This window comes from Neomonachus schauinslandi, chromosome 9 (assembly GCF_002201575.2).
Source record: "Neomonachus schauinslandi chromosome 9, ASM220157v2, whole genome shotgun sequence".
NCBI classification, from domain to species: domain Eukaryota; kingdom Metazoa; phylum Chordata; class Mammalia; order Carnivora; family Phocidae; genus Neomonachus; species Neomonachus schauinslandi.
The window spans coordinates 104,855,662-104,870,523 of record NC_058411.1 but is presented as its reverse complement, the minus strand read 5'-3'; the positions used below and the strand labels follow the sequence as shown (position 1 = coordinate 104,870,523).

Below are 14,862 nucleotides of genomic sequence, written 5' to 3'. Positions count from 1 at the left end.
TTTGCCAGATCACAGATCTCAGTCCCTTCTAGGCCTGGCTTTCCAAAGAGTTCCCAGAATTGGTGGTACCCAAAATGTCATTTTTTTCTTCTGTTTAATACCCATCGACCTAAAATTCATGCTGTAAGTTCTACTGATCTTTGCAGAGACAATGGCCATTTTGACTGCTCCTCATCCAAAAATGCCAGAGCCCCAGTGAATTCCAGGGACCTTCCCACAAGGGCGAGCTGCGTCCTCACTGGGATCCCGACCACATTCCCAGATCCCCCTTGGCTCATTCTTATCTTTTCCTAGGTGGCTCATCTTCATCTGAACATCTTAATTTTTTTGGCTTTTGCTCTACATACACTTTCCCTTTTCCCCATAACAAAAGTCTAAATTCAACCACATAACTCACCTATAATTATTTCCCAAGCATCTGTCCACTATAGATAAGCAGTAATAACACTCTTTCATTAGGGGCACCTGGGTGGCTCAGTCGGTTAAGCATCTGCTTTTGGCTTGGGTCATGATCCCAGGCTCCTGGGATGGAGTCCTGCATCGGGCTCCCTGCTCAGAGGGGAGTCTGCTTCTCCTTCTACCCTTCCCCACCCCTTGTGATCTCTCTCTCTCTCTCTCTCTCTCTCATTCTCTCTCTCTCTCTCTCTCTCTCTCTCTCTCGCTCTCAAATAAAAAAACTTAAAAAAAAAAACCACCCTTTTATTAACATAAAAAACAAAGTTGCCCCCCTTCCCCAAAAGGAGCTATTGTATGCATTCAAATGAAAAGCTCCCTGTTCTTTCACCAGAGAGCATGAGGGTCCTAAAGCAAACAGAAGAGTTCCTTGTAAAAGTACCTCCACTTTCCCCTAATAGAGACTGTTCCAATCTACTTCAGGAAAAACGTAGTCAAAGGAATGTGTTCTGGCCCCAAAGCAACTGTATAACCTGACAGCATTATCACCACTCAATAAAAATCACTATAATTGCTCTGCCAAAACACCATAATTAAAACACAAAGGTTTCAGGCTGGAATTATAAAATGATGCAAAAGATAAGAAGTTTTCTCTTACATTTCACAAACAAAAATTAAAAAGTAGAACTTCATGAGTCATAGCTACTTATGCTGTGCTGTTCAATACAAGAGGCACTGGCCACACGCAGCTACTGAGTACTGGAAATGGGGCCAGACCAAATGAAGATGTAAGTGTAAATACACCCCAGATTTTAAAGATGCAGTATGGGGAAAAAAAAAAAACCTTAAAATATCTCATTAATGATTTTTATATTCACTATGCATTGAAATGGTATTATCAGATATATGAGACTAAATAAAAAGCATTATTAAACCTAATTTCAGACAATCCCACTCCTCGGTATTTACCGTAAAGAAAAAACACACTCACGCAAAAATCTGTACAAAAATGATTAACAGCAGCTCTATTCATGATCACTGGAGACAGAAAACAGCCCAAATGTCATTCAAAGAGTGACTAGATAAATAAACAGTGGTACATCCATACCACAGAATCTACTCAGCTATTACAAGAAATGAACCACTGATATACATACAACTTGGATGAATCTCAAAGGCATTATACAGAGTGAAAGAAGTCAGACTCAAAAGGCTACAGACTCTATGATTCCATTCACAACATTCTTAAAAAGATAAAACTACACCAAGGGAGAAGAGATCAGTGGTTGCCAGGGGGTTTTTAAAGGGATAGCATGAGGGAGTTGTTGGGGTGATGGAACTATTCTGTGCCCTGATTGTGGTGGTGATTACCAGAATCTATACATGCGCTAAAATTCAAAGAAGTGGACAACAAAAGAAAAAAGTCAATATTACTGTATGATAATTAATTTCACTTTTTTTTAAAATCAGGCTACTACAAAATTTTAAATTACCTATACAGTTCTCATTATATTTCTATTGGACACCACTGTATCTACTTCTAAAAGAATTAGAATCCACTTTCACTAATTTGCTGATTAAAAAAAATGTGCACATCTGAGATCATTCCCAATAAACTGAATTTGCCTATTAGGAATTAAACAAAGACAGGGGTGCCTGGCTGGCTCAGCTGGTGGAGGATGTGACTCTTGATCTCGGGGTTTGAGCCCCCCCAATGAAGATAGAGATTACTTAAAAATAAAATCTTAAAAAAAAAAAAAAATTAAACAAGTGCAAAGCCCAAGCACTACTTACCAATTTCTCCATGATGAATACTACGTCATTTTCATTTAGAATATTTTTTAAAGGATTTGGTTGGCCTTTGCTGATCAACTGCACTTGAACATCAGCCTATTAAAAATAGATAAAGTCAAGCAGTTATATATACACACATATATATTAGTACAAATATTTAAACACAAAGACTAATTTTACCTGTACCCCTGAAATAATACATTGTTACTAAAAAAAAAAAAAAAAAGACTAATTTTACAGAAACAATTGAAAAAGAGAATTTGAACAAGACATAATGTTCTAAAGAGAAGCATTCATTTATTCTTTGCCATGTTGTTTTTTCATGTTTAGACAAACCTAGCTCTATTCACTTCTACACAGGCTTCAAGGCCTCCCTAAAGTGCACCCTGCCTTATAGAGCCTTCTTTTGATGAGGATCAGAGACATCCTCTTCCTTGACTCATACTGTACTTACTATAATGTACCATATAATTAGCAGTTTATAAATATGATCTTTTATTCTGATTGTACTATGGAATTTAGAACTTTTATCAATCTCTAGGAACTATGTATTTTTTCATTCCAATTGCAAGCATGTTCATTGCATAAAGGTCTGAAAATAGATAGCTAAGCCATTTTAACTCACATATAATTCTACTAGCCAGGATAATCACTACTGTTATTAGCATGGTTGGCATCTATTTTAGATCTTTTTCCATAAATAAATCTACTTAAGTAGAAATGTATTCAGTATTTAGATATCTAGATAGGATTTTGCTTAATAAAAATAGACATTCTGTATCATACACTTCTTTCCACCCCATTAAGTGTTCTTTGGCTCTACCATCATATAACTAATCCCATTTTGTTCAACATTTGGATACTTTTTTTTTTTTAAAGATTTTATTTATTTATTTGACAGAGAGAGACACAGCAAGAGAGGGAACACAAGCAGGGGGAGTGGGAGAGGGAGAAGCAGGCTTCCCGCGGAGCAGGGAGCCCGATGCGGGGCTCGATCCCAGGACCCTGGGATCATGACCTGAGCTGAAGGCAGACGCTTAACGACCGAGCCACCCAAGCACCCCAACATTTGGATACTTTTAAGTTATCTACTATAATAAACAACTAATAATAGACATCCTTGAATTACTTTCTTAAGATGAATAGTTAGAAACACACCGACTTTGTCAAATTGCCTTGCAAATATGCTGCCCCCACATATTTGCATTCCCATCACTTATGGCAACACAGAGTATATTTTCACTGTTTATTTTTACCATCTCACAGCAAAAAATAGTATCTTGGTTGTTACTGTTTTTTTCATTTATTTGATTACTAATGAAGGTGACCAGTCTCTCAAAGGCTTACCATTGACAAATAACTCTCATTACCTGAATCCATTTTGTTTCTCAGTTTGGATCCTAAAGCATTTAGATACCAAATTCAGAAAGCAAAGGATGTTGTGTTATTATAATCTACTAGGCTCTTGAGTTTCAAGTACTGTTGTGGATTGAATATGTCCCCGAAAGACATGAAGTCCTAACTCCTGGTTCCTCTGAATGTGACTTTACAAGAAGGGTCTTGGCAAACGTAATCAAGTTGAGGATTAACTTGGACTGGGGGGGGGCCCTAAATCCAATTACTGATGTACTTATAAGGAGGGAAAGATTTAGAGACATAGACACAAAAGGATGCTATGTATTGACAGCTGCAGAAATTAGAGTGATGTGTCTACAAGCCAAGAAACTCCAAGGATTGTTGGAAACCACCAGAAACTAGGAAGAGCTGAGGAAGGATCCTTTCCTAGAGCCTTCAATAGGAGCATGGCCCTCCTGACACCTCCATTTCAGAGTCCTAGTCTCCAGAATTGCAACAGAATAAATTTCTGATGTTTTAAGCAAACCAATTTGTGGTTACAGCAGCCCCAGGAAACTAATATACGTATCAAGCAAGAATTCCAATGGGGAGGGATTAATACATTTACCTAGATATACTTAATTCCTGAGTTTGGTTAGTGAAAACTCAAACAGTAAGAAATAACTCTACTTGTAATTTTCTTTCTGGGCTTACTTATTTATGTCTTTTGTCTATTCTTCTATTACAGTTGTCATTTTTCTTTGATTTTTAAGAATTTTTTATGTATTATTTATATATTAACATTTACCTTATATGACTATTTCTCTCCAGCTTATTTGTCTTTTAGCATACAATTAATTTTAGTTCACTAATTATTTTATAGATTAAACCATATGGAGACTTTAGCTATGGAACACTTGGCATATATTAAATGCTTAATAAATCCATGAATGTTTATAGTAGCTTTATTCATAACTATCAAAAACTGGAAACAATCCAAGTGTCCATCAGCTGGTAAGTGGTAAGTGTCGCACACCCATACAATGGGATACTATCCAACAATAAAATGGAATGAACTACTGATACACACAAAACATAGATGAATCTCAAATGCATTACATTCCTTGACAGAAGCCAGACCCAAAAGACTACATACCGTATGATTTTATTTATATAACATTCTGGAAAAGGCCAGGGACAAAGGGCTGATTATAAAGGGACATGAGATTTTTGGAGGTGACAGAAATGTTCTAGATCTTGATCACGGGGGTGGTTATATGACTGATGCATTTGTAAAAACTCATAGAATTGTACCCTAAAAGGGTGGGATTTACTATAAACTAACTTCAATGAACCCAACTTTTAAAAAAGCAGAATGTTAGGATTACTGAGTTGTGTTTAAAAACGAAATAAATTGTTCATACCTCATAGATAAATGGATCTTTATGGATTCCTTTCTTTTCTTCATCAAACTCCCTGAAATGAAGAACTACACGTGAAAAACAGAGTCATAGTATTCTGATATTTAAATTCAGTAGTCATCACTTTACCTCTGTAGGACACCAGTGAGAAAAGCAAAGCGCAAAGTAGTCCTGACAGCCCTAAGGCATGGTTGGGAAGAGGGGGAAAAAGCAGAAAAAGAATATGAGAAGGGACGCCTGGGTGGCTCAGTCGGTTAAGCATCTGCCTTCGGCTCAGGTCATGATCCCAGGGTCCTGGGATCAAGTCACCCATAGGGCTCCTTGCTCAGCGGGGAGCCTGCTTCTCCTTTCTGTATGCCACTCCCCCTGCTTGTGTGCACGCACTCTCTCTGACAAATAAATAAAATCTTTAAAAAAAAAAAAAAGAATATCAGAAAAAAAGAGATGTGGTAGAAATTAATAGACTGCTACCCACAACTGGGCACAATAGCTTCTCAGAGGCAGCAGGAAATCAGGTTACCTACCTCTACTCTCATCTTCTAAAACACATCATCAGTTACTATTAAAATGTAATATACCATGTAACTTATAGGAAGTAAAAATCACTGGATTCTGATCTGCCACTGAATCAGTGGGTAACCACAGAAAAGTTATTTAAGGTTCCTAGTCCTAGATTTCTATGGCTAAAAGAGAAACACCTATCCTCCCTCTATTTTTATGAGCGGTCACTAAAAACTTAGTAAATTTGATAACGTTAAACAACTTCCTTTTAAAAATTTAAGCACAAAACTCTTGGGTATCATTTAATAATTATCGTTTCATTCAAGAAAGTTCTAAAATAGTCATCCCAAAGCGTGTGAACTATAAACCACTGAACATACCAAAATGCACATCAGTCTGCCCTACACTCTGAAAGAGACACAATCTTTAGAGACCTAAAGAAGCCCAATGGAGTTGTTTCAGGATACCATTTATTATTTGATCTACTCTGACTTCCTGAAATAAAAACAGGAGAGCTAGGCCTGTGATTCACTTTTGCCATTTTGGACAAGACAGTGACTTATTCTTAAAGATAACTGCCCTTTGTGTATAACTGAGGGATGTTATTCAATTATTCAACAGTCATGTATATTATAGGCAGGCACTCTTCCTAGATGTTCAGGATATACAACAAAAACATAGTCCCTGGTTCATAGTCTTGACTGAAGTCCAAAGAGTAAGTCCACAGTTAGAATACAGGGTGATGGGTGCTCCAACAGAGGTGAGTGCAGGGTACTGTGGCCACACAATGGAAGACATGTTGCCATACCACTAGAATTTTATCCTGAAAACCAAGAGGAACTCACTCAAAGATTTTATTTTAAAGATTTTATTTAGTTATTTATTTGAAAGAGACAGAGAGCACGAGAGAGAGCAGGGGGGAGGGCAAAGGCAGAGGGAGCAGGCTCCCTGCTGAGCAAAGCCCCAAAGTGAGGCTCAATCCCAGGACCCCGAGATCATGACCTGATCAGATGCTTAACCGACTGAGCCACCCAGGTGCCCCACTAAAAAATTTTAACTGGGAAATACCTCTCTGACCATGAGATGGAGGGCATAAACTTGGAGGCCAGGAAAATCGCTGTGAATAAGTGACAATGGCCTGAACAAAAACAGTAGAGATAGAGGGGAAACAAGGGTACCAGGTGACTGATTTAGATGGAATGGGGGCTGGGGGGGGGGTGCTGGAAAAGAGAAGTGAGAATCTTAGATTTGGAACTCTTAATTCAGAGATAGGAGTCAGGAGCAGAATGTCAGGTTGCTGGGAAAAGATGAATTCGGTTTTGCAGATACTGAGTTTGAGGTCTCGTGGAAATTTCCAGTAGGCAACTGGATGCACAGGCATTGTGAAGGACTCAAGAGAAGTAAAAGAGACTTCTGTGCTTACAAGTAGAGAAAAAGACTAAGCTCCGTGAAATAACCGGGAATTATAAATAGGATCTAAATAAAACTATATCAATGGGGAACTGGTTAAATAAACATAAGACAGACATAGGATAAAATATTACAAAGCAGTTAAAAACAATGAGATAAATCTATAGGGTGTCATACTGAAAACCATCCAAGACATTAATAAAGAACCTAGTGCTCTGTCTATAATGTTCAAAAAACTGTCAAGCATTATTACTTTTTTTTAAAGATTTTATTTATTTATTTGACAGAGAGAGAGCACAAGCAGGGCGAAGTGGCAGCCAGAGGGAGGAGAAGCAGAATCCCCTGCAGAGCCGGGAGCCCAATGAGAGGCTCTATCCGAGGACCCTGGGATCGTGACCTGAGCCAAAGGCAGATGCTTAACCGACTGAGCCACCCCGGCGCTACATTACTACTTTTGTAAGCGGAAAAAAAGCAATAAAGATAAATAATGAAAAATTATGGCATTTAGAAAATTAGGGGTTAGATTACATCAGTGGTTCTCAAAGTGTGGTGTCAAGCCAGCAGCAGGTTTCACCTGGAATTTGTTAGAATTCTTTGGCCCCACCCAGACTTACTAAATCAGAAACCCTGGAAATGGGGCCCAGCAATCTTGTGTTTTGACAACCCTCCAGGTGACTGATGCAAGCTCAAATTTGAGAACTGCTGGATTAGATTTTAAAGCTGGATGCAGAACTAGATGGAATCCCCTTTTGTACTAGCACTTCACTTTAAGAACAAAGTCTTAGAGCACAGTGAAATAAGGGTACTTTAAAAACCCAACACACTATTACGTTATTACAACTGTAGCACAGATAATTATTCTGAATAGCCAATACGTTTCACACCAGAAAGGCTTTAAAGAGATGAAGGATGCCAACATCTAGTTTTCCAAATCCTGAGAGGCGTCTCTAACATATCCTAAATTCGGTGGATCATCCGCATGAATAAAGCGCCTCGAAAAACTTGTCACCTTCCACCCCGATTGATAACGTTGTTTTCTCCTATACGAGACTACAAGCAAGCCCCCACAGGGCCAACCCCACGCTGGAGCAGATAACCGGCCTTTCCCCAACTCCCAGACTCCAGGAAAGCTGCCTTAGTTTGAAACTTAGGCGCCGCTGAGAACTGACAAGGCACTTCTCCCCAAAGCAGGGGAAAGAGGCTTGGGTTGGGGACCGAGAAACATGCCCAGGGAGAAGTGCTGCCCTCGCACCCTAGGCAACAGCACCAGCTACAACTCACTGCAGGAGACGAGAGTAAAACTCCTCGGCAGCTCGGTTCATTCGGGACCACATCACGCCCCAGTTTGACTGCAAATCCGAGACCGCCAAACTGAACTGCGCGCCGGATGCTGACGTCCGGGGTCATGACCCCCTCGCCGGGACTACGTTTACACCCCACCCACCTCCGACAGGCCCCGTTTGTCCACAAAGTTAATCTTTTGTTTTAGAGCACACAGCGGTTTTTTTCCGTCCCAGCAGTTTTCCATTCCCGTAAGAAAAAGTTAAAGTAAGTTGCAGTGGTTGAAGGGGAAAACGATATCTCATCTCGCGAGAGTTGCCACGCCTCCTTAGGGATTATTCCGCAAAAAGGAGTCCCTTGTTTCTAAGCGCTTTTGTTGGCTTTTAAAGTCAGTGGGTACCGTAGTTTAATGCATGTAAAGAAATAACACGCTATTTGTTATTTTTTATAGAGTGGTAAGGCGATATTTTGTGTCTCTGGATTGGTTCTGAGGCGGGGCAGGTTGGCGGACGAGTTGAAGGTTACATATAGAGCGGAAGTGCTAAGCACTTCCTTTTCCTATAGGAGCCGCCGGGTTGAGAGGAGCGTGGCCCTCTCCTCTCCCCGCGATGGTGAGTGGAAGCTTTCTCTGGTGGGCTTTTCCCTGCTCTCGGGTCCCGGCAGGAATGGGTTAGGGGTTTGGGGCATAATATCTTCAGGAGAGAAAGCGAGGAAAAGGGGATGAGGGTCAAAGGCGTCTGTTTGTGGCTCGGAGCTGGGTAGTGCGGCTTTACGGCAGCCATTTTAGAGGCAACGTGGGCGTCCCAGCACAGGGCGACATCAGATCGTTCTCAGGTGCAGAGGAACCTTTGGGATTCTAGTTTTCCTTGGCTCGTATAAGGCATTGGTTCTCCTGACAACTTGGAAACTCTTGGGGCCTAAGGCTGAATCGGGGTGAAAATCAATTTTGGGCCTTGAATTCTCACGTGCTGTTAAATAAGGAATATTTTCGTGTTTCGAGAGAGATCTTGGGAAAGATTTGTATATCCACGTTTTTCTGAATTCTCGTATGTGTTCATCTAAGAATCGCCTCTACAAAAGCTTCCCGTTCCTCTTACTTTAAAAATTGCTCTGTTAGGTGTCCCCTAAACCATCAAATTCTTAGCTTGTGGTACGACTAATGTCACTTGCACTGCATTTCCCCAAATAATGTTTGTTACATGTATTGTGTAGTGTTTTTGTGCCCTGGGGAGTTCAGTGAAAAAAAAGACAACACTTGTGATGCTTGGATCATAATTTGAACAAAATAACGCCGAAATATTCTACGGTAGTAATTGCTGTTAACATGGGGAATGGGAGTGGAGGCAGTAGTTGGGCGGTAAAGTGATCAGAGAAACTTTCCAGAAGGTGGTCTGAAGGAGTGTGAGGCTCTTCAGGATGAAGACAACGATTACTGAGGCAGAAGGGGTATGGCCCTGAGTATAGGGACAGTGATGTCTGGAAAAGATTATGGGAGATGAGGTCTAGCAGATCATATAGGCCATCCTGAAAACTTTGGTAGGTTTATTTTTAGTTGGTAAGTCTTTGGAGGAGGTTGAGCAAAAAGTAATATGACCAGTATTTTTGTTGGTAAGTTTCATGAGCTGTGTTCAGGATGAAGGGGGCCAAGGGCAGAAATTTGAAGTAGAGCTGTGGTAGACCAGATTTCTGACAGTTGGCAAAAGTTCAGATGGTGACATTAGATAGCATTTTCAAACCTTACAGTATACTTTCGATCATTTTCTTTTGTACGGCCTGGGTTGAAAGTTGAATGATAAATTTTGTGGTGGATTTTGAGATTCTAAATGTTCTTGAGTATAAGAATTTATTGAAGTTAATAAACATGGTGTGTTCGTAATAGCCTTTGTTTCAGCCCTAAGCGTTGTCTGTCTACCCAAATTCGAATCTCATCTGTAATTCAGTCTTTAAAGATACTGTTGAGGGGCACCTGGGTGGCTCAGTTGGTTAAGCGACTGCCTTCGGCTCAGGTCATGATCCTGGAGTCCTGGGATCGAGTCCCACATCAGGCTCCCTGCTCAGCAGGGAGGCTGCTTCTCCCACTGACCCTCCTCCCTCTCATGCTGTCTCATTCTCTCTCTCAAATAAATAAAATCTTTTAAAATATCTAAATAAAGATACTGTTGATATGTGAGAATAGTGTTTCTGATATTGTCAACATAAGTATTTTTTTCTTTTTCCCAGGCGTGTGCTCGTCCATTAATATCTGTGTACTCCGAAAAGGGGGAATCATCTGGCAAAAATGTTACTTTGCCTGCTGTGTTCAAGGCTCCCATTCGACCTGATATCGTGAACTTTGTTCACACCAACTTGCGCAAAAACAACAGACAGCCATATGCGGTCAGTGAATTAGCAGGTATGGATTTTTCAAGGGTTGATATTTTTTAAGACCTGCTTAACAGCAGTGATGAAATTCCACTCCCATTGGTCCGTGTTTCTGAATCAACGTGATTTTCCTGGATGTTCTGATGCTGTTGCTATCATGCATAATAGTCCTAGGTTGATATGGTTGAGTAGCTAAAACTTGTATTTCTTCCCAATTTCAGGTCATCAAACCAGTGCTGAGTCTTGGGGTACTGGCAGAGCTGTGGCTCGAATTCCCAGAGTTCGAGGCGGAGGGACTCACCGTTCTGGCCAGGGTGCTTTTGGAAATGTATCCTTTGTTTTACTCTGGATTGGTCAGCTCTTGTGGAATTTATCAGACTGGACCTGGTTTATTCATATTAGCAGTTTTGTAAATATTTCCAACATGCCAATAGTGTCCAGGTTAAACATTGCTCTGGGCAGATAGGGGCTTGGCATTGGGAAGTTTTGCTTGCAGTGATGTCGTAATTTGCGTCTTACTCTGTTCTCAGCGACAGTTGCCTGCTGTCAGTAAGCTGGTTCAGAAGGGTGACGAAAATTCTTACTGAGCAAGACATAACCCTTTTATAATTCCTAAAATTTGGGAAATGTGATTCTTAACTGGGAAAATAGATGTGTCGTGGGGGCCGCATGTTTGCACCAACCAAAACCTGGCGCCGTTGGCATCGCAGAGTGAACACAACACAGAAGCGATATGCCATCTGCTCTGCCCTGGCTGCCTCAGCCTTACCTGCACTGGTCATGTCTAAAGGTTTGTGTATTTTGTATTACAGGAATGGGACAAAATACCCTTTTTTTCTCCCTCCACCTGACCCATTTCATTCATGTTAATAATAACCTGTGTAGATTCTATTCATCCCAATGTTCCCTGACTAAATTTCTCTCTACTAAATAATAGTTCTACTTCAATCTATAGTAAGTCATCAGTGAATATTGTGTAATAACTGGTGAACTAATTGGAATGTGGTGATTTCGTGTATTAGAAAACTTTCCACTCAATCATGTCCCTACTCTATTTTAAACTGTCAAAATGATGAGATTCCACTTAATTGGTCCGTGTTTCTGAAACACATGATATTTGTGGGAATTCTGATTTGGCACATCATATGCTATTTTGCTTTTGTGGATTATATGAAATGTTTCTCGATTTCTCAAAAGTTTCAGGGTAACCAGGTATTTGTTGGTGTTGATTGGCATTATCAGGTCATCGTATTGAGGAAGTTCCTGAACTTCCTTTGGTGGTTGAAGATAAAGTTGAAGGCTACAAGAAGACCAAGGAGGCTGTTCTGCTTCTTAAGAAACTTAAAGCCTGGAATGATATCAAAAAGGTAGGCTTAATGAACAAATTTCCATTTTGGTGGTCCTTAACACAAATTTGTCAGATTTTTAAATTTCAAAAGATGCCTGGAGGACAGTATAACTCTGGATATGAGAACAAGGACTCAAACCTTATAACTTGGGTTTGAATCCTCACTGCCATTTACGGCTGTGTGTTAATGTTGGGCAATTTATTGTGGCTCCTTTTCATCGTAAAGTGGAGTTTGACTTTGAAGATCAATCGCAGGGTTCATACCTTAATCAAGATACTAAATGTTCTCTTTCTAGGTCTATGCCTCTCAGCGAATGAGAGCTGGCAAGGGCAAAATGAGAAACCGTCGTCGTATCCAGCGCAGGGGACCCTGCATCATCTACAATGAAGACAATGGTATCATCAAGGCCTTCAGAAACATCCCTGGTAATTGTATTGCTTACTTCAATGCCCATATGATGCAAGCTTACTTGGCTTTTATATGATGAGATTCCACTTCATGGTCCGTGTTTCTTAAACACATGATTTTGTGGAACTTCTGATTCTCAGCTGAATGAGTTGAGTACACCAATGGTTGAAACTGCCTAATTAGTGACATAGTTCTCAGGTACCTGATGTAGCACACAAGTCATAAACATGATTTGTGTTTCTTGTATTTAAAATACAGGCTCCCTAATTCTCTTTTCCCTTCAAAAGGAATTACTTTACTTAATGTGAGCAAACTGAACATTTTGAAACTTGCTCCTGGTGGGCATGTGGGACGTTTCTGCATTTGGACTGAAAGTGCTTTCCGCAAGTTAGACGATCTGTATGGCACTTGGCGTAAGGCTGCCTCCCTCAAGAGTAACTACAAGTGAGTGTTCTTCGTGTTCATATATTGAACACAGATGTTCATGCTGTGGATATTCACATTCAGAATTCATTTGCATGTTTTCTAAATAATGGATGATGTTGTGTAGCCATTTCCCCTTATGTACAGATTGAATATTGTGTAATGGTGAGATATTCTGAACGATGGTAGTGTGATGGAAATTCTGATGGAACTCTGGAAGGTTTCAGGGTTCATTGAGAAATAGGAATTGAGCATCTTACTGTTCAGCATTTTTTTTCTTCTCAGCCTTCCCATGCATAAGATGCTTAATACAGATCTTAGCAGAATCTTGAAAAGTCCAGAGATCCAAAGAGCCCTCCGAGCACCACGGTAAAGTTGTGATACTTACTCTTGCTAAAGCCTCATACTGCTGGTTATTTCAAAAATGTGGATAATGTGAATAAAATACTAATGTTACTACTTTTTTACAGCAAGAAGATTCATCGCAGAGTTCTGAAGAAGAATCCACTGAAGAACCTGAGAATCATGTTGAAGCTAAACCCATATGCAAAGACCATGCGCCGGAATACCATTCTTCGCCAGGCCAAGAATGTGAGTGTTAATTTGGTTTTTGATGATAGGTCAACTTTTTGTTTTAGAAAGATAGGATTCTTAAGTTCTCTTAATTTGTTGTAGCACAAACTCCGAATGGATAAGGCAGCAGCAGCCTTAGAAGCCAAATCAGATGAGAAGGGGGTTCCAAGCAAGAAGCCTGTGGTAGGGAAGAAAGGAAAGAAGGCTATTGGTATGAAGAAGCAGAAGAAACCTGTGGTGGGGAAAAAGGCTGCAGCTACCAAGAAACCAGCAGCTGACAAGAAGCCTGCAGAAAAGAAACCCACTGCGGAGAAGCCTGCTGCCTAAAAACTTAGGTTTATTCTATAAAAGTCAAATCATTTTGGACAGCTAATTTTGAATAAAGACCTGATCACAGCCAGTGAGAAACACGACTTTTTGGATGTGTTTGTGAATCTTAGAGTTCTGTTGTTTGTTCCCCCATAAGTCTGGCCTCTTGGTTCCATTTTATAGTCTGGTGTAAAACAGCGCCTTGCCTTTGTAGTAAATCACGCAGTTGAATGGGAAGAAGAATGCTGCATAAATCCAGATATAAAATCCAATTTGTAGTAACAGTGTTTTTGAGAAGCAAGTGGTTAAGACTTCTCAAATGTGCAGAAACTGTTAGAAGATTTAGCACTCCTCGGGGTACCTGGGTGCCTCAATCTGTTGAGCATCCACTTTTGGTTTTGGCTCAGGTCAGGAGCTCATGCATGGGTCATGGGATCAAGCCCTGTGTTGGTCTCCAAGTTAAGTGGGGAGTCCGCTTGGGATTCTCTCCCTCTTCCCTCAACATGCTCGCTCACAGGCTCACTCGAATCTTTTTTAAAAAGAATTCTCCCGCAAAACAAAAAATACGCCTTGGAAAATAGGTAAAATTACATGAGGTTTTTTTTTCTCAGTACCACAAGAGGGCAGAATATATTTTGAGGCACTGCAAAAAGAAATTGATGGTTTCTATTACAACTTGCTGTGATAGAGTACAGTTATTAGGGGAAATGCTACCCTCAGTATTTTGACCCATAGTATGAAAGTCTCAGAAGCATTTTTCAGAACTACTTGGGTTTGCAGTTTTGGTAAAGGGATATGTTGACCAAGTATACCGCAGAGAAGTGTATCCAAAAGGACATGGGGGATTTTTTTCCCTACCCTGTTTTGTCAGCATGTCTTAACCACCTTAAGGGTTGACCTTTCCTGACCTATGTTTGTCTCTTGTCAGGGTCTTGTTTTGCATCTGGTTGGTTTCCTTCGGTAACCTTAAAGTACACATCCAGGTGATGTATCCTCTGGTTTGCAGATACAAAGATCTCTGTCCCTTAGCATTTAAAGGCTCCACATCCCATTTGAATTTGTTACCACCGCTTTTAATCGTCCTGCTCTAATTTGCGCAGCCTCCTGGGAACCACTTTCACGTGGCCAGGAATCCTTGCCTGCAAAAATCAACAGGGCTCGTGCGTCTCTGTGCTAGATGATCGTGGTTTTGGTCTCTGCCCTCAGATGCATTTGCAGGTTTTAAGGAGTTTAAAACAACTTTCATTTGCAAAAAACTTCAAGTTCGATGCTGGGGGTACTGCTCGAAAGCATTTGAAACTGGG

At 40.4% G+C, this 14,862-nt stretch overlaps 2 protein-coding genes and 4 non-coding genes across 7 annotated transcripts in view; 5 read left to right on the top strand and 1 right to left on the bottom strand.

The window, feature by feature from the left end:
• ZWILCH (zwilch kinetochore protein) overlaps nt 1–8,248 on the bottom strand; it is a 34,046-nt gene extending 25,798 nt beyond the window's left edge. The window contains exons 1-3 of the mRNA XM_021693995.1: nt 8,136–8,248; nt 4,947–4,998; nt 2,188–2,283 (exon numbers count right to left, since the gene is read on the bottom strand). Of these exons, the coding sequence (XP_021549670.1) occupies nt 2,188–2,283; nt 4,947–4,998; nt 8,136–8,188 (201 nt within the window). The 5' untranslated portion in view covers nt 8,189–8,248. The remainder of the gene's footprint in view (nt 1–2,187; nt 2,284–4,946; nt 4,999–8,135) is intronic.
• A 267-nt stretch (nt 8,249–8,515) lies between these two features.
• RPL4 (ribosomal protein L4) lies at nt 8,516–13,662 on the top strand. Of its 2 annotated transcripts, XM_044917826.1 has the most exons (11): nt 8,694–8,746; nt 10,356–10,527; nt 10,718–10,824; nt 11,148–11,286; nt 11,739–11,863; nt 12,174–12,270; nt 12,541–12,697; nt 12,962–13,045; nt 13,147–13,267; nt 13,352–13,372; nt 13,499–13,662. In XM_044917826.1, exons 1-11 carry the CDS (start codon nt 8,744–8,746, stop codon nt 13,574–13,576), a joined length of 1,104 nt encoding a protein of 367 aa, XP_044773761.1. In that variant the 5' UTR covers nt 8,694–8,743; the 3' UTR covers nt 13,577–13,662. The 2 variants fall into 2 exon arrangements, with proteins under 2 accessions (XP_021549468.1, XP_044773761.1); XM_021693793.1 differs by having other exon boundaries at nt 8,516–8,746; nt 12,141–12,270; nt 13,352–13,662.
• LOC123325821 lies at nt 10,572–10,644 on the top strand. Its single transcript, XR_006540666.1, has one exon. It is a non-coding gene; the product is annotated as a small nucleolar RNA SNORD18 (small nucleolar RNA).
• LOC123325870 lies at nt 10,988–11,086 on the top strand. Its single transcript, XR_006540710.1, has one exon. It is a non-coding gene; the product is annotated as a small nucleolar RNA SNORD16 (small nucleolar RNA).
• Nucleotides 11,561–11,632, top strand: LOC123325819. The gene has a single exon (XR_006540664.1). It is a non-coding gene; the product is annotated as a small nucleolar RNA SNORD18 (small nucleolar RNA).
• LOC123325820 lies at nt 12,321–12,390 on the top strand. The gene has a single exon (XR_006540665.1). It is a non-coding gene; the product is annotated as a small nucleolar RNA SNORD18 (small nucleolar RNA).
• Nucleotides 13,663–14,862: the final 1,200 nt, after the last annotated feature.